The 24,066-nt window shown below is 34.0% G+C and overlaps 3 protein-coding genes across 3 annotated transcripts; all 3 read right to left on the reverse strand.

Annotated features, from left to right (window-relative positions):
- Nucleotides 1-2,623: 2,623 nt before the first annotated feature.
- Nucleotides 2,624-4,769, reverse strand: LOC105968504 (uncharacterized). Its single transcript, XM_012993138.2, has one exon. The coding sequence runs from the start codon at nt 3,798-3,800 to the stop codon at nt 2,880-2,882; it is 921 nt and encodes a 306-aa protein (XP_012848592.2). The 5' UTR covers nt 3,801-4,769; the 3' UTR covers nt 2,624-2,879.
- A 2,071-nt stretch (nt 4,770-6,840) lies between these two features.
- On the reverse strand, nt 6,841-8,090 carry LOC105968554 (uncharacterized). The gene is made up of 2 exons (XM_012993184.2): nt 7,863-8,090; nt 6,841-7,775 (listed from the first exon to the last, which is right to left on the reverse strand). The coding sequence occupies exons 1-2, from the start codon at nt 7,992-7,994 to the stop codon at nt 6,996-6,998; spliced, it is 912 nt and encodes a 303-aa protein (XP_012848638.2). The 5' UTR covers nt 7,995-8,090; the 3' UTR covers nt 6,841-6,995.
- Nucleotides 8,091-21,213: 13,123 nt separating this feature from the next.
- LOC105969136 (uncharacterized) lies at nt 21,214-22,317 on the reverse strand. The gene is made up of 2 exons (XM_012993876.2): nt 22,093-22,317; nt 21,214-22,004 (listed from the first exon to the last, which is right to left on the reverse strand). The coding sequence occupies exons 1-2, from the start codon at nt 22,222-22,224 to the stop codon at nt 21,417-21,419; spliced, it is 720 nt and encodes a 239-aa protein (XP_012849330.2). The 5' UTR covers nt 22,225-22,317; the 3' UTR covers nt 21,214-21,416.
- Nucleotides 22,318-24,066: the final 1,749 nt, after the last annotated feature.

Consider the following 24,066-nt stretch of genomic DNA (forward strand, 5'->3'; position numbering starts at 1 on the left):
TATCAGATTGTGGTGCATCAGAAACTGTATGTTTATAGATGATTATGCTGAATTTGACATCATAAGGGTGGAGGTGTAAGGCTTTTGAGATCCTACACCGGATGAAATACACCGGGTAGATCTTTACCATTAATATACACACAAACACACACACACCCACATTGGTGTGTGTAGATCAACGGTGAAAAATCACCCGGTGTAACCTTCACCGGGTGTAGGATAGATAAAACCGGAGGTGTAAGAAGATTCATAGTTGATGGGGTAGATGTAATTATCCAAACATGAGGGAGTTTTTCGTAATTTAATCATATCTCAGGGGTTGGTTGTAATTTACCCTAAAAAAACTCAGATACATTCAACTTTTATTTATAACAAAAGAAATATCAATAATAATAATAATAATAATAATAATAATAATAATAATAATAATAATAATAATAATAATAATAATAATAATAATAATAATAATAATAATAATAATAATAATAATAATAATAATAATAATAATAATAATTTGACATGTATATATGTAGATATAGTTGCTGATATTGATATGATTGGCCCAAAGTTGAAGCGTTACAATTTTATCGGCCCGTTACATTGAAATGTTTGTTTTACAATTTCAGTTTAGAACCACAATAAAATAATAATTTCCGAGGGGTGGCCCTTTAGTTCCACCGACCGATGTTTCCGATTCCAACAACGACGGCTCGGTGGCGTCCAAGGATTCGTGGACGAATTCCTTCCGAAAATGGAGCCCGACTCCAATTTCACGACTCCGATTCTAATTTGAGACTTGGAGTAAAGAAGAACCCCCTAATTTGGTTGATCCGATTTGCGGGAGAAAAAGAGAGTCCAAAATTATGAAATTATCATTTCAGATTACTCAAATCCGACGAGAAATTCACCGTAAATACACTTTTGATGCACAATGCGGCAAGTTGTATGTTTTAAGGGGCGTTATCCCTTTTTCATATTTTCAAGGGGAAAATACTAAAATGGCGTTTTTTGAGGGGGCTAAGTGCTATTTAGAAGAGAATTTGAAAATCAAAAGACACGTGGGGTTAAAGAATTAATCAGCAGAGTCATCAAAGCATATGATTAATTAATTCAAAAATAAAAACCAGTAATGAAAATATGAATTATAATGATTCATCACTTAGTAAAAAGGGCAAAGCAGTAAAGCTAGAGAAACAAAAAAGGTGTTAAATTGCTTTGAAAGGATTTAATATAATTGGCCAAATGAAATGATAATAATAATAATATACAAACAATCATTAAAAAGAATCAAATTGACCAGAAGACCGACGACGACCAAATTATGGTGGTACCTCTCAATCATCTTCACTTGTACTTTTCTTTTTAGGGTTGAATATATAATTCCATTACTTTCTTTTTTTCTTTCACAAAGAAACACGGCGCAAGTAATTAGATGCTACACTTTGATTATTTACACTTAATGTAGTTTAATTGTAGATTTATATATAATCTCACACATACCCATGTATATATATGTTTATATTTAATCTAACTCCCCGGCCATGCACAGTGCAACATAAATTGAACTCGATATCGGGTTATACGTTTCTTAGTTCACTAATTACCCAACACTTGCTAACATGATAGCAAAAGAAATCTGTTTATCGTAGAATTTTTTTTTTTTTTTGAGATATTTTTTTTCTTCATATAATTGAATGGTTAACCAAAAAAAGAAAAAGAAAAAAAAAAAGGCAATAGGGTCGGTCCCTTTATTAATGTGCATGCGATATGGAAAAAAAAAAAAAAAAGAAAAAGGAAGGTAAAATATATATAACATGGCATGGTAGTGTTAAAGCTGGACAATGGATTGTTCCTTGATGCTTATATTAAATATATATTTTGCATTTTTTATATATTCTGGTTTCTAATTAGCAGCTATATATCATCTACGAGACTGTGACCACTAAATCAATTAGGAGTTTTATTAATATAATTAATGTGTTAATTAGTTAAAAGGATGTTTATTATTTATGTTCAGGTAGTACATAAATACCTAATTTTAGATTTTTATTTTCTTAAATATACATAACCTACTCATCATGAGTTATGAATGAGTGTCTTAGGTAAGATTGTTTTATTAAATATATAAACCCACATTTGATCTACAATACCACGAATTATTCATCGAATCTTTATGCATATTCGTTATTTAATTTTATTTTTTTAATTCAAAACATCTTTTCGTATTCCTTTATTTAAAAACAAAAAATAAAAAATAAAAAGCATATTATCCATCACCTTTAGGATTTAGCTTTAGCCTGACAGGTTCAGGTCACCCAAATTCATGCATTATTAATCTCTCATATATATATATATATATATATATATATATATATATATATATAAACCCTAGATTAATAATAATGTGCTTACTTTAATGACTTTTCACACACTACGAAAACCCTACCTTTTTTAACTATAAAGTTGGATATATATAATTAATAAAAGCAAATTGAATTGAATAAATTATGTCGATATAATCTCTACTCTAATCTCTTCTATTGCTTATAACAAGCGGTAATTAACTGGATTTGTATAATGTCATAACTGATGAAATAAAGCAACAACAAAAAGCAATTCAACATTAAAACACAATTAACTTTTCTGATATATGAACAAATAAAAGTTACAATTAAGAAAAAGCAAACCTAACCCAACTCAAATTATAAATTCTATCTATCTATATATATAAATATTGTAATAATTCTTTTACAGAACACATTGTATTATTATTATTCAAAGACAAATCAAAGCAGAATCATATACGAAAGAAACCAAAATATATAGTACTCGATTAAGAAAATTGGTTTGTAATTCTGTTTTTTTTTTTGTGTCTTTCGTCACTGAGAAGGATCGAACCCTGGATGATTATCCGGCCAATGATTTGGATTGAAGGAAGAGCCTCCAGCCTGGTTGTCGTTATCTCCGGCGGTGGCGGCTCCGCCCCAAAAACTGGGGTTTGTGGCGGAGGAGCTGGCGGCGCCGCCTCTGTTGATGAAGGTCTGAGTCCAGGAACCTAGAGGCCTCGGCGGCATGGTCATGGCTGAAGGGAAGAATTCATTCTGGGCCTGGAAATATTGTTGTGGCGGCAGCGGCGGCGGAGCTCTGAAAACCGCCATATTATTTGCGTCGTATTGGCTGTTGTTGCCGCCGCCACCACCACCCAAGTTCAGCGTGGTGGCCCGTTGGTTGATCCCGGCTGGTAAAGAGTGCATGGCGGCCAGAGAGGACAAGAACGATCCGCCGGTGTAGAAAGAGTTACCCATCGACGGCGGCATCACCGGCGGCATAGCTCTAAACCCTTGTCCGCCGCCGCCGCCGCCTGGAATGAAACCGCCCGTCAGATTCTGAGATGCAAGCGCGGCTACTGATGAAGATTGAGCTCTGGAAGTCTCGCCGGGGGAGGGCTTCGGGCGCTTGCTTTTCCGACAGCCGCCGCCGACGGGGACGTTTCTTAGGGTTCCGCCTTGAGTCCAGTACCTCCTGCATGCCTTGCAAAAGTAGCGCGGCTGCGAGAGGCTGTAGTTGTTATAGTAACAGAACTTAGTATTGGCAGAATCACAGCGCGGGCACTTCTGCAGCTGCGGCGGCGGCGGCGGCCCCTGATGATTATTATGCTGGTGGGCCGCCGGCATCTGAACCTCCGGCTGCTTCCCCCGCCGCAGCGACTGCTGGAATTTGTCTTGATTATTATTATTAATATTATTATTATCAGGTCTCTCTTGGTCCATGTTTTTCTTGACAACAATAGAACAGTGCATATATATATATAATGATTGATATATATTATATATAACTAGTACCTGGGCGTGGTATATATATAACAGAGAAAATGAGGGTTTTCAGGTGTAGAAGCTTTTAGTGCATGTGGGCTTGAATTGCATATTATTCAACGCTGCGGATATGTATGTAATCCACACTTGTCTCTCTCTGTAATAATTATGGATTTCCTGAATCAGAAAATTCAGTTGGCTGAATTACATGTATTCATGAATGAGGGTTTGATTTCTTCCACACCTAACCACCTCACAATTCCAGGGTTTTTTTTTTTTTGTATTTTCCCACAATACGAAAGAGGCCAAATTAAATTTCAGAAATAGAAAATCTGTCTCAAACCCAACAAAATCTGGGCAGATTTTTTTACTGCCCACAAAAAAAAAAAAAAAAAAAAAAAGGAAAAGAAAGAAAGAAAAAGAAGTAGAGAGAGAAAGCTAATTGGTTAGGGTGGAAATTAGGTTTGTGATGAGAGAGAAATTATGACACATGCACTCTTTCTTGTTTGTTCTTGAGCTTTAGAAGCCTTTAAGAAAAAGATGAAGAGACCAATACACAAATAGTATAAAAGAGGGGAGCTGACTTTAATTTGTACGGACACCATGATTAATATATAACTAACCTTAATTAATGATCAGAATAAAATTCATGTCATCACACATATAATTGAGATGAGATTTTTGTTTAGGGTTTATAAGGTGATTTAGAGGAGATAGATAGGTGGGTGGGATAATTAATAGGGTGTGGTGTTTTAATTTCTGGACCACGAAGTGGTGGTGATGAGGGGGATTAGAGACTGACAGAGACGGCGGACGGCGGCGGCGGAGGAGCAATCGGAAGTGGTGGTGGAGGTGGTGGTGTCAGCTTTATTGTCTTGGTCTTTCGACAACAACTATAAATTAACATACACTGTCTTTTTCTCTCTCATTCCACTTTAATTTAATTTCAATTTCTCTTGCCACTTTTTTCTTCATGAGTGATTCTATTCTATTCTATTCCATTTTTCTGACATCAGTTTTAGGGGTCTGTTTGGACTCCTACCCTTTTAATTTGCTAATTTATCCAATTAAATTAATTAATTTTCTTTAATGATTAGTGATTACCATTGTAATTCATACTTATATATATGACTAATCTTAAATTGATTGACATTAATGAAAGTGGCATTAAGATATTCATCAAGCCGGATTCGGTTGAACTCACCAATGTTACTAGAAATGTCGTGTACAAGAAAGTATTTCATCGAATTTGAAGTTAGAAAATATTTTCATATTTATCAGTTCTTCATGTAACATGTCCTCTTTTTTTTTTTAACAACTTATTCTTTGGCAGATATTTCTTCTCTATATATTTACCCCCGTGCGATGTTATTTTCAGTCATGTTCCTAGGATGATTAGTGCAAATCTTATTATCTTTAAGATTTATTTTTGACGATATACTAATATTTAATATTATTCTTACATTGTAACTATGAAGAATATGATACTTATAACATATTTTTAATATTGTTGGTCGATGAAGTTTTGTACTTAAATTCAATGAGCGTAATAATTGATATCTGTGTAAATTTATTTTTCAAACATGTATTTCCACTTGAAAATATGCCGCCCCGTACATCACACGGGTGAATACTATTTAATGAAAGTAATGAAATAATAGTTGTCGAATCAACATATACTTAATAACAAAATCAACCTATATATGACATTGGATTCAAGCCTACACCTCTCGCATTATTAATTTTGATAACAAGCATAATTATATTATAGTCATTCAACATTTAATAGTATTAGATTATCATGATATTATTACAATTATAGGTCCACCCTCATTTTTTAGGCAAAAGTATTGTTCACTCCTCTTCACACTAGATTCGAATCACCTCCTCCTCACATACGATCGCGATCGAGGCGTCATCGTCTTCGCATTAAAAAAATCCACCACCGTCGAGGAGTCTGGACATCAAAACACCTCCATCACTGTCGAGACACCACTGCAAACACCTCTATCGCCGCAATTGAAACAACCCTCCTCTCATATACCGACAATTTCCACATTTACGGTCCCGATAACCAACGCATCGCATGACAAAGCTTCTCCCATCCATTCGATATCCATTCGATACAGTCTGATGTTTTTGCTATGATCCATACATATAATTTTCAAGTAGAGAACTTAATTATTCCATATATATGTACATTACAATAAAATTCTACTAATTTGATATAAAAAAAAAATTGCAAGCAAGGTGGAACATGCATATAATCAAAAATAGGTATATTTAATTTAAAGTAGCATAAATATGCATTAGACGACCATGTCAATATGTAATTGGAATTGTATTTTTTTTTTAATTTATTATTTTGTTGACAAATGAATTATAAGTGTATGTTGTGGGTATGGAGATGGTTGTATGTAGGTGACGATGTTAGAGAAACGGAAGGGTGACGGTGCTCCGATTGGGATGGTTAGAGAGGTTACAACTGCTCCCCTATATATTTTATGTTATGTGCCCTCTTTCTTTTGTCTTCTACTACTTGACGGATTGACGGGTCAACCCATTTTTTTACGGGCCTTTTCTTATTTGGGCCAACCCAATTTTATGTTTCGGGCCTACCCAAATTCAGGCCCATATTGATTTTTCTGGACTGTTCAAATGTAAAGTGCTTGTACACTTCAGATAATGAGAGCCTAGTCACAAGCAACACGAATTATGATCAAATTACCGAATTATGATCAAATTACGAAAATTCCGCTCATGTTTCGATAATTATAGTCACCCTTCAACAACCCAGTAAATTTAGGGATGTTAATTCGATAAAAAACGAATCAAAATTTCGATACGCGAACATTTCTTTACCGAACTATATATACAATTTGGTTCGATAAAAAACCAAATTACAAAAATTTTATGTAAATAATTTAGATAAAAAAATGTGTGACTGAAGAAGTTTTTAGTAACATGACCCTAATATGCCGCCATGATCGAAGTAAATTAAATGTACTTCAAATAAACACACCAAAAATAGGAAAGAGTTAGCATTAATAAACAACAAATACATAATACAAGCTTACATGACCAAAAGTCAAACTCAAAAGCGATTATGAAATTAAAAAAAAAAAGCAGAAATTAAATACAGTATGAAATCGAAGTAGTACGACAAAACAAAACGCCGTCGTTTCAATATTTGTTCTGGTCCTGTTTCTCCGCCGACCTCTGCCCGGAGTCCACCGCATCTTCATCCATAACCTTCTCCCAATCTTCTCTCGCCTGCTTCTTCACGTGATCCTCTACGTAATCATCCACGTGATCCTCCTCCGATTTCCCCACCACCGTCTCCTTAATCTTCTGGGTCGTGTCCTTCGCCGCACCCCACGCGCCCTGCACCGTCTGCTTCGCCTTCTCCGTTATGCTCTCCGCCGTCTCCGCCACCTTCCCCGCCACACCCTTCGTCGTCTCCTTCGCTCCGCGCGCCGCCTCCTTCATCTTCTTCTCCGCGGCTCCGGCGGCGTCCATCGCCTTGTCCTTGGCCGCGTGCGCCTGCTCTTTTCTCTTCTCGGCCATGTTTCCGGCGGACTCCTTCGTATTCTCCTTCATCTCGTAAGCCTTGTCGGCCATGGGGCCCAGCTTCTCCTTCGTCTTCTCGTTCATCTCGTTTGCTTTCTCCGTCACCTTCTCTTTTGCATCGCGGGCGGCGTCTGCCAGACTGTCCTTGGCTTCTTTGGCTTTTCCGGCCGCCGTGTCTTTGGCTTCTCTAGCTTTGTCGCCGGCCTTCGCGGCGGCGCCGCTCGCCTTGTCCTTCATTTCGCCGGTGTTCTCCTTAGCTTTGTCCTTCAATTCTCGAGTTTTGTCTTTAGCTTTGTCCATGGTTTTCCTGACTTCGTCTTGGGGTTCTTCCACAGATTCGTCGGCGTTGTACGGACTGTACTCTCTTCTCCGGTCATCTTCCGCCGTTCGTCCCTTACATCAATTAAATATACATATCAATATATAATAGTCACAAATTTAAAAAATAAAAAATCAACACAAACATCAATTAATAAATACCTCGGGAAATCGGGAAGCGGAAGTGAAGGAAACCCTAGAGAGCTTGTGGTGAAGATGGAGGGAGGGGTATTTCTGGGAAAATGACTTTGAAAGGTTTAGTATTGCTGTTTTGGTTATAGCCATGGCCGCCATTTTTGCCACCTTTGATTTTTCTTTTTCTTTTTCTTTTCTTTTTTTCTCTTTCTTTTTTTGCAGATTTTGGTGGGTAATAAGAGATATATTTTCTGTGTTTCTGTTCAGTAAGGAGGAAGGTGGTTTGTTATAAGGTGTTAGAACAGAGAAAGGTGGCAATGCAGAAAGTGGACACGTGTATTTGAGGAGTGCCACGTTTTCATGCACAACTCCTGCCACTCAAACACATATCAACTCTTTCCATTTATTTTATTTCATTATTTATTTTTGAATTGTTATTGCAATCAGTTATATATCGTGGTAAGTTATGAGGTTGGAGGTTTAATGGAAGATATGCCCAAAGTTTATCCAATATTAATTCATTATTCATCAATTACTTTGAGAAAGTAGTTAGCTGTATTTTTTTTTTAATATTCATTCTTTTTATAAACTAATTGATGTTAATAAAAGGTTAACAAAAGTTAATTATGAAAAAGAATTGATCCAATATACCTGTATATTTTCTCAAGCTAATATTTTTTGACTTTTATGAATTTAACACTATGTAAAATTAAAATTAAATCATATGTTTTATAAACAATAAATAATTTCATCCAATATTTTAAAAAAATTATAATCTTAAATATTATTTAAGGTATGAATAATACTATGAGTTTGACTATATTAATAACACTATCTAACTATATACACCGGGCGAAATACACCAAGTAGATCTTTACCATTCATATGCACACAAAAAAACACACACATTGATGTGTAGATTACAGTAAAAAATCACCCGATATAACCTTCACCGGGTGTAGCATAAAAATAACCATGACTATAGTAGTTGAACGGGTAGATCAATTTAAAATAATAAAAAAAAAATGGGTAGAATTGAAATTGAAATTTATCCTTAATTTATTTATATTCCAATAAGACCACAAAATATGTTTACATCCAACTTTGTATTAAGCAGCACATTAATTAAACATTACATCCACTAAGGAAGATTAAGATTTGAAATAATTTAATTAAGATTTGTTGTCATCAATATGGCGCCAGTTGACATCCAACCCTTGATCTTCATCAATGGGTTTCCCGCCAACACCTGGATCTTTAGCAAATTTATTCTTAATTTCATATTCGTCTTCTTCATTTTCATTCCTCCAGCCCTCCATTATTGGCTCCTCCTTACTCGTATGTTCCGAAACATCTGCGAATTTGCCGTCGGTTTTCTTGGTGCTGTTATATATGCATGCTTTCTTCGACCTTCTCTGCGGCTTTCTCTACTTAAAACGACGCCGTATCGGTTCCTTCTTGATAGATTGAACATGGCGGATTTCATCAAATACATCTTCCTCTGTTTTGTTTGTTAGTTCGTACTGTGTGTAGCAGTAGTAGTATGTATCCTTCGTCTTCTTGCCATTTACCCTGGTTTTCGGTCGGAAAATTATTTGAGTAATGTGCAAAAGTACCCCTGTATAATTTCAAAATAGCAGAAACTCCCCTGTGATAAACAAATTAGCAAAAACCCATGTGAAATTTTTTAAATAGCACACTTCACTCCTTAATAATTTAAACATTGACCAAGAGTAAAAAGACATAAATACCCTGGTATATCTATGACAAATATACAAATGACATTTACAATTCTCGGATAAATATTTTAAATTCTTATATTTATAAATAGTTTATCTATTTTATTTTTATTATAACTTTTAATCAGAAAAGTAGAATAGGTTTCTTTTTTATTTTATTTTTAAATTATCATAGAAGTTCTTTATTTTAAATTATGTAAAAAAAGAAGAACTTAATTTTACAAAATTAAACTATCAAAAAATAAATTTACAAAATTATGTATTTCTTTATTTTGAATTATCTTAAAAAAGAAAACCATAATTAATTTTTGATTACTAAAATTTTATAATATTTCAATTTAATTGGTTTATAAAAAAAAAAAAAAAAAAAAAAAAAAAAATCAGAAGAAAAGAAGATAATTTTTTTTTTTGATAATTAGAAAAGAAGATAAGTTGAATCATCATCGTCTTCAACAAATTGAATCCCGTTGCCATCTCTAATAACACCACTATGACCTTCACAGTAAGAAATTAAATAAAAAAAAACAAAAGAAAAAAAAATCCAATCTTTCTTTTCGTCCAGATCCAAAAGCAAATTCAAAGAAAAAATAGGGGGAAAGATTTGAGCATCAAGCTCGTTTTCCTTGTGCAAAAACTAGCAAAATCCCCAAATACAATTCTACAAAATCCGTCCAACACCAACGAAGATTTCAGATGTGGTGGAGAAAGGCTCGAACATCTTGTAATCGGGGTTGTAGGGCTTCGCAGAGCATCAATTCGTGCCGCCGCCGCCGTAGAAGATTAGCTGCTTCCGACATTCCCCAATCTCCTGAAGCTTATCCAATCGTCGGCCCCTTGTGCGTCCTCATGATGTGTTCTTCACGCGGCGGCGGTCGCAGCGGCTATTGTGCTGCAGTGTGGGAGTCTGGGAGGTGGCATCACATATTAATATATTTTGAGGGGCAATTATGTAATTTTAGGTCTAAAAATCCGTCACCAGACGCACATATAGAGAGTGTGGCACACGAAAGTGCATTAGGGGTTTTTCTGCCTTTGATTAAATTTCACAGGGGGGTTTTTGCTAGTTTATTTATCAAAAGAGGATTTGTGCTATTTTCAAATTACACAGGGGTAGTTTTTACAGTGACTAAAATTATTTTGCATGCAATAAAGTGGCAGAAAGAATCTGTTGACACGTGGATGCCTGGTGACAGGTGGATTTTTCATTTTGGTGAATCTCAAATAAGTTCTTGAAAGCCCAAATCTAGAGTTGGACTTTTTATATATGGGCTGGAATAGTTCTTGAAAGCCCAAAACCTGAAGTTGGGCTTCTTGTATACGGGCTGGATTAGTTCATGAAAGCCCAAATAAGAACTTGGGGTTTTTATATATGGGCTGGATTAATTCTTGAAAGCTCAAATCTGAAATTGAGGCTTTTTATATATGGGCTAGATTAGTTCTTAAGAGCCCAAATATAAAATTGGGCGTTTTACATATAGGTTGGATTAGGTTCTTGAAAGCCTCAATCTGAAGCTTTTTATATATTGGCTGGATTATTTCTTGAAAGCTCGAATCTGTAGTTGGGCTTTTTATATATGGGCTGGATTATTTCTTGACAGCCCATATCTGAAGTTGGGTTAAATATATGGGCTGGATTAGTTCTTGAAAGCCCAAAACTAAAGTTGGGCTTTTCATATATTGGCTGGGTTAGGTTCTTGAAAGCCCAAATCCGAAATTGAGCTTTGTATATATGGGCTGGATTAGTTCTTGAAAGCCCAAATCGGAAGTTGGGGTTTTAGATAAAAGGGGCTCAAATGTTTATTTTATAAACAAGCCCAAAATTGCTAATCCACCTTGTACAGCTCACTCCCTTAACATCGTCCCATCAAATCACTTAAAGCCCAAAACAGATTCAATCTGGACCGTTGGTGGATAATTCTCGATCTCAATCATTCACGCTCCATATATATATATATATATATAAAAAAAGAGAGAGAGCTGCTAGAAAAGTGATATTCATAAGTTAACCATGTGGGCTTGCCTTGTTTGCCGTTATGCCGATGTGAGGTGCAGGCGTTTTCGGGCGTTAAGCTTTTTTCAGGTTAACTTATGGACTATGGATGTCCTCAGTAATATCCGATCTGTGTTTCTAAAAGACCCAACAGGATACTACTGATATAATAAGCGATCTCATCCTATGGTATCAGAGCCATGTAAGTAAAGTATGTTTTGTTCTTAAGTCGTGATTTAATACATTTCATACATTTCAATTAATGATGAATATCTTCAGAAATCAGGATACTGTTAAAAACAGTATGACCCAGGAATATGATGTTCCTGAAAATCTTGATTTATTAAATAGATGGACTATTCCATTTATTAAACCTAATATGGTTTATAAACTGGGTACTTTTGAAAGATTAGGGTTCAAACAAATTGTTAAAACCACTGAATCTTCTATACCTCTTCATGAATCTGAAATGGTTATTAAATTACTTAGTAAAAATGATATTTTACCTTTTAAAAGAACTCATAAGTTCTTACATATTGGTTGTGTTCAAGTTGCCTTTAGGCCTCTTACTTTAAACGGATTACCAGAAAGTTTCCTTGCTACCCTAAGAGATGGTAGAAATCTCAACTGGAAACAATCCCTTATGGGAATTATTGAATCTAGCTTAGCTTTAGGACCGGTCTATTTTGATGCCTATCCTAATTTATCCCTATCCTTATCAGATAGTAATATTCTTGAAGCATTAACATTAAATGTTAAAACTCATGGTTATAATTACATACCTGGTACTGAAATTATGTGTATCTGCTATCGTTTATATTATAAACCTTTATTTACTCTTAATCCTATGTGTAAAAGAATTGAAAAAGATAATAATGAAACTATCTTAATTGAAACAAATTTTAGTAAGTCAAACGTTACTACCAGGAGATCTATTAAATGGGAAGAAATTATTTTTCCTGAAAACTGGATTTTAGAACAATCTGTTCCCAAGATCCCTATTATTAATAGCAATTTTCAACACATCACTCAAAGAAATGATGGAATCATTAATATTGGTTCAAATAATTTACTTCGAAGAAGTTCGACTTCTTATTCTGGATCTAGATCTAGCCACTCCTTCATCTCTCCTTTAGATTATGAGGTTGAACTACCTTGTACCTCTAGAGCTTCCACTTCTGCTCATAGAGAAGATGCTTTTAATAATAACAATTATGAAAGAATCGTTATTAATGAAAATAACATCATTCACAAAGATGAGATTGATCCCGAAACAATTTCGGATTGTAATTTTAAGATTTGAATGGATTTTAAAACCTTTCTTGATTTCTCTAAGGGTTCTTCGATAAGAGCTCAGATTAATGATGAATTTAATGATCCCAAATGGGATAATTTCAGAGTTTGGTATTTTAAATCCTTTTCAAAAACCGATTTAGATTACTTTGTTGACAGTTTTTATAAATTCTGCACTTATCATAATGAAATTACCTATTATGTTCCTTGGTTCATAAAAACTTTTTACATTAATCATGTTTCAGTTATTGAAAGAGATTTTAAAATTATCTCTGATGGTATACAGAAATCTATCCACCCTCCTCATGTTCCTTTTCAAATTGAGAAAAATGGTAGAGTTTTTAATTTTCTTCCATTCTCTAAAATCATTGAAAATGATGTTCTACAAGTTACGGTTAAACAAATCAATTTAATGATTGAACAAAATAATTTTGGCAATCTTTATCTTTCGATTATAGGGGAGGAGATTATATCTTTACATGATAAAATTGACAAAATTTTATTCCAAACTAAGACTCAGACTAAGTCTGATTTACTTGATAAAAGTACAGTTGTTAAGACTGCCTCTTCTATACAGTCTCCTATTGAATTAGACAATTTCAAAATTGAACCCTCTGTTTCTGATTTTGAAAAGATTATTTCAAATAAATTCAGCAAATTAAATATTTCTACTTTAAATAATGATTTTGAAGATAGTCCTGGCACTAGCTCTACAAAGTATGATAATACTGAACGTATTAATAAAATGAGATGGGCCGATAAGCCCAATCTTTCTAAATTCTATTATAATAGACCCACCCCTATGGATGTTCTTCATGAAGAACATGAAAACTTCTTCAATACTTCCTATTCAGGAAAGAGCATCTATGAATGGAATATTGATGGCGGTAGTGACAAACATATTATTACTCAATGCCATCGCATGCTTATGTATGGTTCTGCTTGCAGAATTAGTGGTAACAATGATTTACAAACTGCTCAAGCCATTACGGTTGGGTTTACCGGCCAGCTTAAAGGTTGGTGGGATAATTATTTAAATAATTTAAATAAACAAGAAATTTTCAATTCTGTTAAAATTGAAGATGGTGAAACTAAACCTAATGCGGTTTACTCTCTTGTTCTTACCATTCTCGAACATTTTACTGGTAGATTTACTAATAAATCTGAAAACACCAAAACTCTTCTTTTAAATATGAAGTGTAAAACCCTTTCTGATTTTAGATGGTACAAAGATACTTTTCTATCACGCATTTTCGATATTCCTGAATGCAATCAGGATATTTGGAAAAACAAGTTTGTTGATGGTCTTCCCTACTTATTTGCTGAAAGGATCAAAAAGGTCCTTAGAAAAGACTCAGATCATATTGCATATGAGGCTTTTACTTTTGGCCAAATTGTCAGTACTTGTATTCAAGAAGGACTAAGTCTTTGTAATGAAATCAAGTTAAGAAACCAGATCCGTAAGGATAATCTGCTTGAAAGAAAACAGTTAGGTCATTTCTGTGACCAGTTTGGCCTAGACAATCCTGGCAAAAAAGATTCTCATAAAAATAAAAGAGAATTTAATCATAAACCTAATTACAGGAAAAGGAGAAGACATTATGATAATAGTAAACAGATTAAAGAAAAGCAAGATAACGACAAAGGTAGAAATCGTTATCACAGAAAAAAGTCCTATAAAAGGGATAGTAATTTTCTTAGCAAGATTATTTGCAGAAAATGCGGTAGAACAGGTCACTATGCTAATCAATGTTATGCTAAAGATAAGATTAAAAATCTTGATATTGATGATGATTTAAAAGAAACCCTTTATAAAATTGTCATGAAATCTGAGGATGATACAGATTCTAATAGATCTGATTCCTCCCAAGAATCGGATTTTTCCGATGATATCTCTACTAAGAGTGATGAATGCAATAATTGTGCTCTTGGTAAACCATGTCTTAATTGCATCAAAGATACAGATAATCCTGTTGAAGATGAATATTACAAACTCATGAGTCAGTTCCAAGACCTGAATATAAATGTGTTAACTAATAATAATATTCTTGACTTTCTTAAACAGATTAAGGATCCTAGTTTAAGAGATAAGGTCATTGACCAGCTACATGATTCTGGTCCCTCTACTAGTAATACTAGCACCAGTCTCTCTAGTAAAATTGATAATAATTACTACAACATGGGAGAATTAAATAACCTTCTTAAACTTAGGAGTACCAAGAATAGTCCTATCACTATCAATGATTTGAGTCAAGAGATTTATAATCTTAAAAATGATATTAAGATTCTTCAAAAGAATAATTCTGAATTTTCGTCGCGTCTTTCTATTATTGAAAAGGGCAAAGAAAAAGATACTTTTACAGAGTTCATTAACTCCGATGAGTTTGACACTCTAAATAAAAATCATTTATCTACCATTAATATTATTATTTCTCAAAAATGGTATACAAAGATTTCTCTCCTCATTAATAATTCTTACAAGGAAGACTTCATTGCTATGATTGATAGTGGCGCTGACCTAAGTGTTATTCAAATGGGAAAAATTCCCACCAAGTTTTTTGAAAAAACTACACATTCTCTTTCTCACGCAGGAGGAGGATCTTTAAAAATTAACTATAAGCTTAAAAATGCTTATGTTTGTATCGAAGGTTGTTGTATTGCTAATGACTTTCTTATTGCTGAAGACATTACTAGTCAAATGATTATTGGCCTTCCATTTCTTTATAAGATTTATCCTCTTACTTTTATTGATGAAAGAGGGATTACAGGTACCTATAATGGTAAACCTATTTCTTTTAAGTTTATCACTAAACCTATTCATAAGGTTCTTAACTCTATCCAAGATCAAATTGATTTTAAAAATTGTCAGGTCAATTTTCTCAAAGAAGAATTTAACTCTTTAACTATTGAAGATAGATTGAAGAATTTAAAACTTCAAGATAAAATAAAGCTTTTATATAATAAATTCTCTATTGACATTTGCAATGAATTCCCTAACGCTTTTTGGGATAGAAAAAAACATATTGTTTCTCTTCCCTACGAAGAAGGATTTAAAGATAGTCAAATCCCTACTAAGTCTAGGCCTTGCCAGATGAACTCAGAGTATTTAGAGTTATGTAAGAAGGAAATATCGTCCTTATTGCAAAAGAAACTTATTTCCCCTTCCAAGTCCCCCTGGTCTTGTACTGCCTTCTATGTTAATAAACATTCAGAGCAAGAACGAGGAGTTCCTAGACTGGTTATTAATTACAAACCTCTTAATAAAATTCTTAAATGGATTAGACACCCTATCCCTAATAAAAAGGATCTTCTTGACAGATTGGTCAATGCTCTTTTGTTTTCAAAATTTGATTTAAAATCAGGTTTCTGGCAAATACAGATAAATCAGACGGATAGGTATAAAACTGCCTTCAACGTTCCTTTCGGTCATTACGAATGGAATGTTATGCCTTTTGGCCTTAAGAATGCTCCTTCTGAGTTTCAACAAATCATGAATGACATCTTCTATCCGTATAGTGATTTTATCATTGTTTATATTGATGATATTCTTGTTTTCTCTAAAGACATTGAGACGCATTTTAAGCATCTTTATATGTTTAAAAACATAATCATTAAAAATGGTTTAGTTATTTCAAAACCTAAAATGGTTCTTTTCCAGACTAAGATAAAATTCTTAGGTCATACTATTGAAAAAGGAAACATCATTCCCATTCAAAGAAGTATTGAGTTTGGAAATAAATTTCCCGATGTTATTACCGATAAAACTCAGCTGCAAAGATTTTTGGGAAGCCTTAATTATGTTTCTTCTTATATTAAAAATCTTGCTAACGATTCTGCTATTTTATATGATAGGCTTAAGAAGAATCCTTCTCCTTGGTGTGATAATCACACTAAGGTTGTTATTAATATTAAGGAGAAAGTTAAAAACATTCCGTGTCTTATGCTTGCTAACCCTTTGTGGGAAAAATGCGTTGAAACTGATGCCTCAGATCTGGGGTATGGGGGTATTTTAAAACAAATCAACCCTGATAATAAGATTGAATACATCATTCGATTTTATTCCGGTAAATGGAATAATGCTCAAAAAAATTATTCTACTACAGCTAAAGAAATTCTTGCTATTGTTAAATGTGTCCTTAAATTTCAGGATGACTTATACAATCAAAAGTTTACCATTAAGACTGATTGTAAAGCTGCTACGTTTATGCTCTTTAAAGATTTTGAACATAATGTTTCCAAACAGATGTTCGCCCGATGGCAATCGCATCTTGCTTACTTTGATTTTAACATTGTTTATAAACAAGGGAAAGATAATCATCTTCCAGACTTCTTAACTCGTGAATATATTTCTTCATGACAGATATGAGCTTTCCTGGAAGACACCCTTTTTCCTCTCAAAGAGGAAGGGGAGGCAGAGGTTTCCCCATTGTTCAGCAAGGGAAAAAATCCCTTTTTAACCAGAATATTTCTGGTGCGAGTTCTTCTTCAAAAGAAGTCCAAAAGGAGTTCCAAGAATTCCTCAGACAAAGAGAGAAAAATATACCAATGGAGGACAATTCCTCAAAATCAGAAGAAGAATCATATTCTTCAATGGCTCAAAAAGAATACAAATTCTTTGACTCCCCTAAGAAAGAGTTAATCTTAGTCATTGAAAATGAAGATGAAACATTCAAAGAGTCCCCATGGATTCTTATGGATAAATATCTTCCGACAAATTATTGGAAGGTCGAAACCTACAAGACAAGAGGATTCTATGAGAATATCCTCATCAGTCTAGGAAGTGTTGATATTCAGCACTATCCCCCTAAGAGTAAGATTATTAACTACTCTAAATTTGTTATTAAGAAGATCATCTCTATCCAGGAATGGGGTACTTCCCCTTTTGCTGAAAAGACCATTACCAATGAAGTTACCAGGTCAGCCTTCCAATATAATTATTGGGATTACTTACAAAGTTTTTATAAAACCCTTCTATACCAGAATCCCAAGCATTCTCATACTTGGCTTATAAAAATCTGCGATAATATCAGTAGGAATCAAATTCCAAACTGGCTTTTCTCGTGGTGGGAAATCTTTGGGGCTATGGCAGACATTTTGCCTGAAGAGATTAAATCTCTCTTAGAAGAATACTCTATTTGTTTTTCTTCTCTTAAAACACACAATACAGGTAGTAAAACTATTTGTATGTTTTTTGTTGATTCCGGAATCCCTTGGGTCTGGAAGTGGAAACCACAATTCGGTTTCACGACAAACGGTTCACCGTGTTTATGGAAAATCCATACTACAAGGTTTTGGAACAATCTAAATGTCATCACTCCTGGCTCCAATGAGTCACCTTTAAAAGAGAATATCCAGAGGATTAAATCCAAAATGGAAGATCACAAAAAGATCTCTACTAAGAATACTTCATATAGTCTTCCTTCATTCTCTGAGTTCTCCAAGCAGTACTTAGACATTTTCCCTAAAGATAAAATTATGGATCTTTATATGGACCATATCAAGAAAGACTTATTCGATGATATCGACTTTTCTGATTCAAAATCAGATGCTTCCATGAGTTCGGTTACTGATCTCCAAGATGCACAGGATCCTAATGAGGATTATCAAGATCTTTCTTTACAAGAAAGTTTTGATTTACTTAAGTCTTCTCTTAAAGAGAAAATTAAAAGAAAGGATTGATGGAAGACTGGGAGATTTATCTCGTACGCTTCAGCTCATCACCAGGTTGGAACATCTGGAAAGTTCCCTTTCATGTTAGGTTCGATGAAAAATCTAACGAGATCACAGATAAGAATTATCTCAAGATTCTTAAAAAGAAGATTGCGGCCCTTGAAGATTTTTTCCTTATTGAAGAAAGGATCAGACGGAGAAACAATTTCGTTGTCCAGTCCTTAGATTATTTTAAGAAGACTCTAAGACTTCTGAAGAAACAAGCTTCTTTAATGGCGATTTAAGGAAGATTCAACCTTAGAGCATTCCAGCAAGATGCTTCTACAGTACCCGACAAATTAAATTTCGTCATTGCTTACGCCAGCAGACCAAGCACTGTTTATGAATAGTAAAAACACTATTCACAACTTTTTACTATTCACGCTTTTTTATCTTTTTGAAATCCGGGGTTGATGTCCGGCTCTTTCTTTTTCTATTTATAGTTGGAGTTTTCTACTCCTTAGGCATCACTTTTCTAGCAGCTCTCTCTCTTTTTTAATTTCTCTCTTGTATAATATTGTGTGGAATAGAAGTTTGTTTGAAGTTCTTGGTGTTCTTTAAGGTACTCTTTCTTTTATTTCTTTTTCCAGTCTTTTATTTTTCTCGATGATCGCCGCCTCAATGGTCGGCTAAGTTCCTGTATTAAATCATGGCTTGACTCAACATTACTTTACTATCATGTGCATTTGTGAAATGTAAGATTTATTTTACTTAAGATATCAGAGGTAGAGTTTGGTTTAACCAGAAGGTATGAGGTTTCCAGTGATATTCATAAGTTAACCATGTGGGCTTGCCTTGTTTGCCGTTATGCCGATGTGAGGCGCAGGCGTTTTCGGGCGTTAAGCTTTTTTCAGGTTAACTTATGGACTATGGATGTCCTCAGTAATATCCGATCTGTGTTTCTAAAAGACCCAACAGGATACTACTGATATAATAAGCGATCTCATCCTATGGTATCATATATATATATATATATATATATATATATATATATATATATATATATATATATATATATATATATATATATATGTATATATATATATATATATATATATATATATATATACACAGAGAGAGAGAGAGCCCTTGTAGCAGCGCAAATATATGGTTTTTTTTTTATTAAAACTCAGTCTGCGTTAGTACTTTTGCGCGCGGGAAGTACATTTGCGCACCTAAATCAGACGTGAATTGGGCTTTTCAGCGTCCAAATTAGTCGCGAGTCGCATTTTCGCGATTTATAGAACAAAAACGAACTAACTTTACTTCATTGGGTTCCGTATCTCGATCCTCATTCAATGGACTCATATTTCTTTGTAAATCGCTACAATCACATGGGTTTTGGAACGATTTCTAATATAAAAAAATATTAAAAATAAAATTATATAGAGAGAAAGATAAATGAGATTGGATTTTTTAAACCCGCAGTCGTAATTTTGTTAACGCGAATATCACCTCCCATATATGTCCTCTTTCTTTTGTCATCTAATACTTGACGGGTCAACCCATTTATTTACGGGCCTTTTTTTATTTGGGCCAACCCAATTTTACGATCGGGGCCCTGCCCAAATTTAGGCCCATTGTCATCTAATACTTGACGGGTCAACCCATTTATTTACGGGCCTTTTTTTATTTGGGCCAACCCAATTTTATGATCCGACCCCTGCCCAAATTCAGGCCCATATTGATTTTTCTGGATTCTTAATAAACACATCACAGAAGCTTACATGACCAAAAGTCAAACTCAAAAGCGATTTTTAAATTTAAAAAAGCAGAAATTAAATACAGTGTGAAATCATAGACGACAAAACAAAACGCGGCCGTTTCAATATTTGTTCTGGTCCTGTTTCTCCGCTGACCGCTGCCCGCTCCTTCCTTCATCCATAACTGGGCAAACAGCATAAAACCCCCTATGTTAAAGAAAATCTGCACTAAATCCCCTGTATTTTTTTTCTTACGTAAAAACCCCTTTGTGTTTTATTTTACATTGCACGGAATCTCTTTTTTCCATTAAAACTTACCACGGTTAACTATAGAAGAAATTTTATGCAATTTTCTATAACATAGGGGATTTAATGCATAATTTATACAATACAAGGGGATATTACGCAAAATAAATCTATTCATTCGAAATTTTAACAATATTTTCTTAAATTATGTCGAACACATTTATTCCGTTACAATATGAAAAATATAAATTTAGTAATTAAAAAAAAACAATTTTTACACAATATAATTTATTAATGTATTTAAGAATTTTGATTTTTTAAAATATATAATTATTTTATTAGAATTATCATTTATTTTTGTAATTTATTATAGATTAATTATATGTAAAAATAACATAAATAATTCGAGAATTCGTTGAATCTTCCTTATCGAATATTACTTTTTTCAATTTTTATATTTTAAATTAATATATATATATATATATATATATATATATATATATATATATATATATATATATATATATATATATATATTAAGCTTAATTTAAAAAAAAAAAAATTAAATAAATAGATTAATTTTGCGTAGAACCCCTTGCCTTGAAAAACCATGCACCAAATCCCAATAGTTAGTTATAACAAACTTATATAAAATTCCCTCTATAGTTAATGATGTTAACTTTTAACAGAAAAGAGAATTTCGCGCAAAGTAAAACAATACATAAGGGAATTTTACACAATAAAGAGAAATTGCGCAAAGCAAAATAATACACATGGAATTTTACCCAAGGAAAAAAATACAGGAGATTTGACGAAGGTTCCATTAACACAGGGGGTTATGTTGTTTACCCTCTATAACCTTCTCCCAATCAACTCCCGCTTCTTCACGTGATCCTCCACATCATCCTCCTCCGATTTCCTCACCGATCTTCTCGGTAGTGTCCTTCGCCGCCTCCCACGCGCCCTGCACCGTCTGCTTCGCCTTCTCCGTAATGCTCTCCGCCGTCTCCGCCACCTTCCCCGCCACACCCTTCGTCGTCTCCTCCGCGTCGCGCGCCACCTCCTTCATCTTCTGCCCGGCGGCTCCGGCAGCATCCACGGCCTGCTCTTTTCTCTTGTCGGCAATGTTTCCGGCGGACTCCATCGTGTTCTCTTTCATCTCGTAGGCCTTGTCGGCCATGGAGCCCAAATTCTCCTTTGTCTTCTCGTTCATCTCGTTTGCTTTCTCCGTCACATTCTCTTTTGCACCTCGGGCGGCGTCGCCCAAACCGTCCTTAGCTTCTTCAACCTTTCCGGCCGCCGCATCTTTCGCTTCTGTAGCTTTGTCACCGACCTCCGCGGCGGCGCCGCCCGCCTTGTCCTTCATTTGATCGGTGTACTCCGTAGCTTTGCCCTTCATTTCTTGGAACTTGTCTTTTGCTTTGTCCACCGATTCGACGGCGTTGTACGGACTGTTCTCTCTTCTCCGGTCATCTTCCGCCGTTCGTCCCTTACATCAATTAAATATACATATTAATATATAATAATACCAAAATAAAAAAAATGAAGACAAAAATAATTGATATATTAATAATAACCTCGGGAAATCTGGAAGCGGAAGCGAAGGAAACCCTAGAGAGCTTGTGGTGAAGATGGATGGAGGGGTATTTCTGGGAAAATGAATTTGAAAGGTTTAGCATTGCAGTTTTGGTTATAGCCATGGCCGCCATTTTTACCACCTTTGATTTTTTCTTCCTTTTTTTTTTTTTGCAAACTTTTGTCGGTAATATGAGATATAATAATATCTGAGATGCTGTTCAGTATGGAGGAAGGTGGTGTGTTATAAGGTGTTAGAACAGAGATAGTTGGCCATGCCAAAAGTCGACACGTGTATAGAGAGTGCCACGTGTTATACTTATTATCTCCTGCCGACCTCTTCGACCCTACACGCACTAGTAATAAACACTGGGTGTGTTTTCTGTTGCCACGTATCTATTTTTTTATATTATAATATATTCTCCGCTAGGTTTATCTTTCGAATTTTTTGAAAAATAAAAAAGAAAGAACATCTAGCAGCAGAAGATCCACACGGTGTTTATTACTGGGTGTAGGGTCGAGGGAGCCGAAACAAATATCACTCTTTCCATTTTATTTTTATTTCAATTTTGAATTGTCATTGCAATCAGTGATATTTATATTGCCTGGCAATTATGTGGTTGGAGTTTTTAATAGGAAGATATGGCCAAATTTTATCCAATATGAATTCATTATTCATCAATTACGTTGACAAAAGTTAGCTGTGTTTTTCTTTATGTTCAATTTTTATTTATAAACTACTTGATGTAGATAAAAGGTTTTATCAAAAATTATTATGAAAAAAAAGAAATTGACTCCAATAAATACCTAAATATTTTCTCAAGCTAAATTATTTATTTTTTATTTAAAATTGACTTTATGAAATTTAACATTATGAAAATATTAAAATTAAATCATATGTTTAATGAAATAAATAATTTCATCCAATATTATTTAAGGTATGAAATAATACTGAGTTTGACTATAGTCATGAGACTCATAACACTATCTGCCTACAATAGTTAAATGGGTAGAATTTAAATTAATAATAAAAAAAAAATTGGGTGGAATTGAAATTGAAATTTATCCTTAATTTATTTATTCCAATAAGGTCACAATATATGTTTGGTTGCGGCTATATGCAATACTCACTCCACTTGTGCAAGACCAAATTAAAGAAATATTCCAAAAGATTCTATTTTATTAAGATGGAATGACAAGTATGCCCATAAATTAAATTGGCTTTTTTTCTCATGTAAGACCAAATACAAATAATGAGAAAAAAACAAAAATCGACACCAAGGTGTGCTACAAATCGACACTTAAGCGTCGAATTTCATAGGTAAAAATCGACATTGACATGTCGAATTTATAGCACAAATTCAAATGTCGAATTTTATACCTCAAAATCGACATCTACATGTCGAATTTTATACCTCAAAATCGACATCTAAATGTCGATTTTTACCTGTAAAATTCGACCTGTACATGTCGAATTCGTTTGCGCGGGATTTTTTTTGAAAAATCAATATTCTAGCTAAAAAACCCATAAATGCATACATTCTTGGATTCTTCCATCGTAGAATCTTCTATTGTGATGTCTTCTGACTCCATACTTGCCATCGTTGTAAGATTTGTTGAGTTTTGATGATTTTGAATTTCTAGGTTTTGTGGGTTAATGGAGGAGGAAGGAGTAAGGTATTGTGGATTTTGAAAGATGGAGAAGATGAGAGTTGGTCTTGTGGTTTTGTGGTCTTGTGATAGGGTTTTTTTTTTTTTTGAATTTTTGGTCTTGCATATTTGGAACTTTTTATTTTTTTTATAAATAAGGGTATTATAGTATTTATACATTGAAAATTTTAATATAGTCTTGCACAAGTGGAATTAATCTTGTATATAGCCGCAGCCAATATGTTTATATCCAACTATGTATTAAGCAGCACATTAATTAAATGTTACCTCCACTGATGAATAATTAACGAAGATTAAGATTTAAA

Source organism: Erythranthe guttata, chromosome 13, assembly GCF_056151865.1.
Source record: "Erythranthe guttata isolate IM_541 chromosome 13, IM_541, whole genome shotgun sequence".
NCBI lineage: Eukaryota > Viridiplantae > Streptophyta > Magnoliopsida > Lamiales > Phrymaceae > Erythranthe > Erythranthe guttata.

Bases quoted from the DNA above. Each gene is read 5' to 3' on its own strand.
- LOC105968504 (XM_012993138.2), bottom strand. From the start codon at position 3,800: ATGCACTGTTCTATTGTTGTCAAGAAAAACATGGACCAAGAGAGACCT.
- LOC105968554 (XM_012993184.2), bottom strand. From the start codon at position 7,994: ATGGCGGCCATGGCTATAACCAAAACAGCAATACTAAACCTTTCAAAG. The intron at 7,776-7,862 runs GTATTTATTAAT...AATTGATGTAAG, and splicing joins CCGCTTCCCGATTTCCCGAG to GGACGAACGGCGGAAGATGA.
- LOC105969136 (XM_012993876.2), bottom strand. From the start codon at position 22,224: ATGGCGGCCATGGCTATAACCAAAACTGCAATGCTAAACCTTTCAAAT. The intron at 22,005-22,092 runs GTTATTATTAAT...AATTGATGTAAG, and splicing joins CCGCTTCCAGATTTCCCGAG to GGACGAACGGCGGAAGATGA.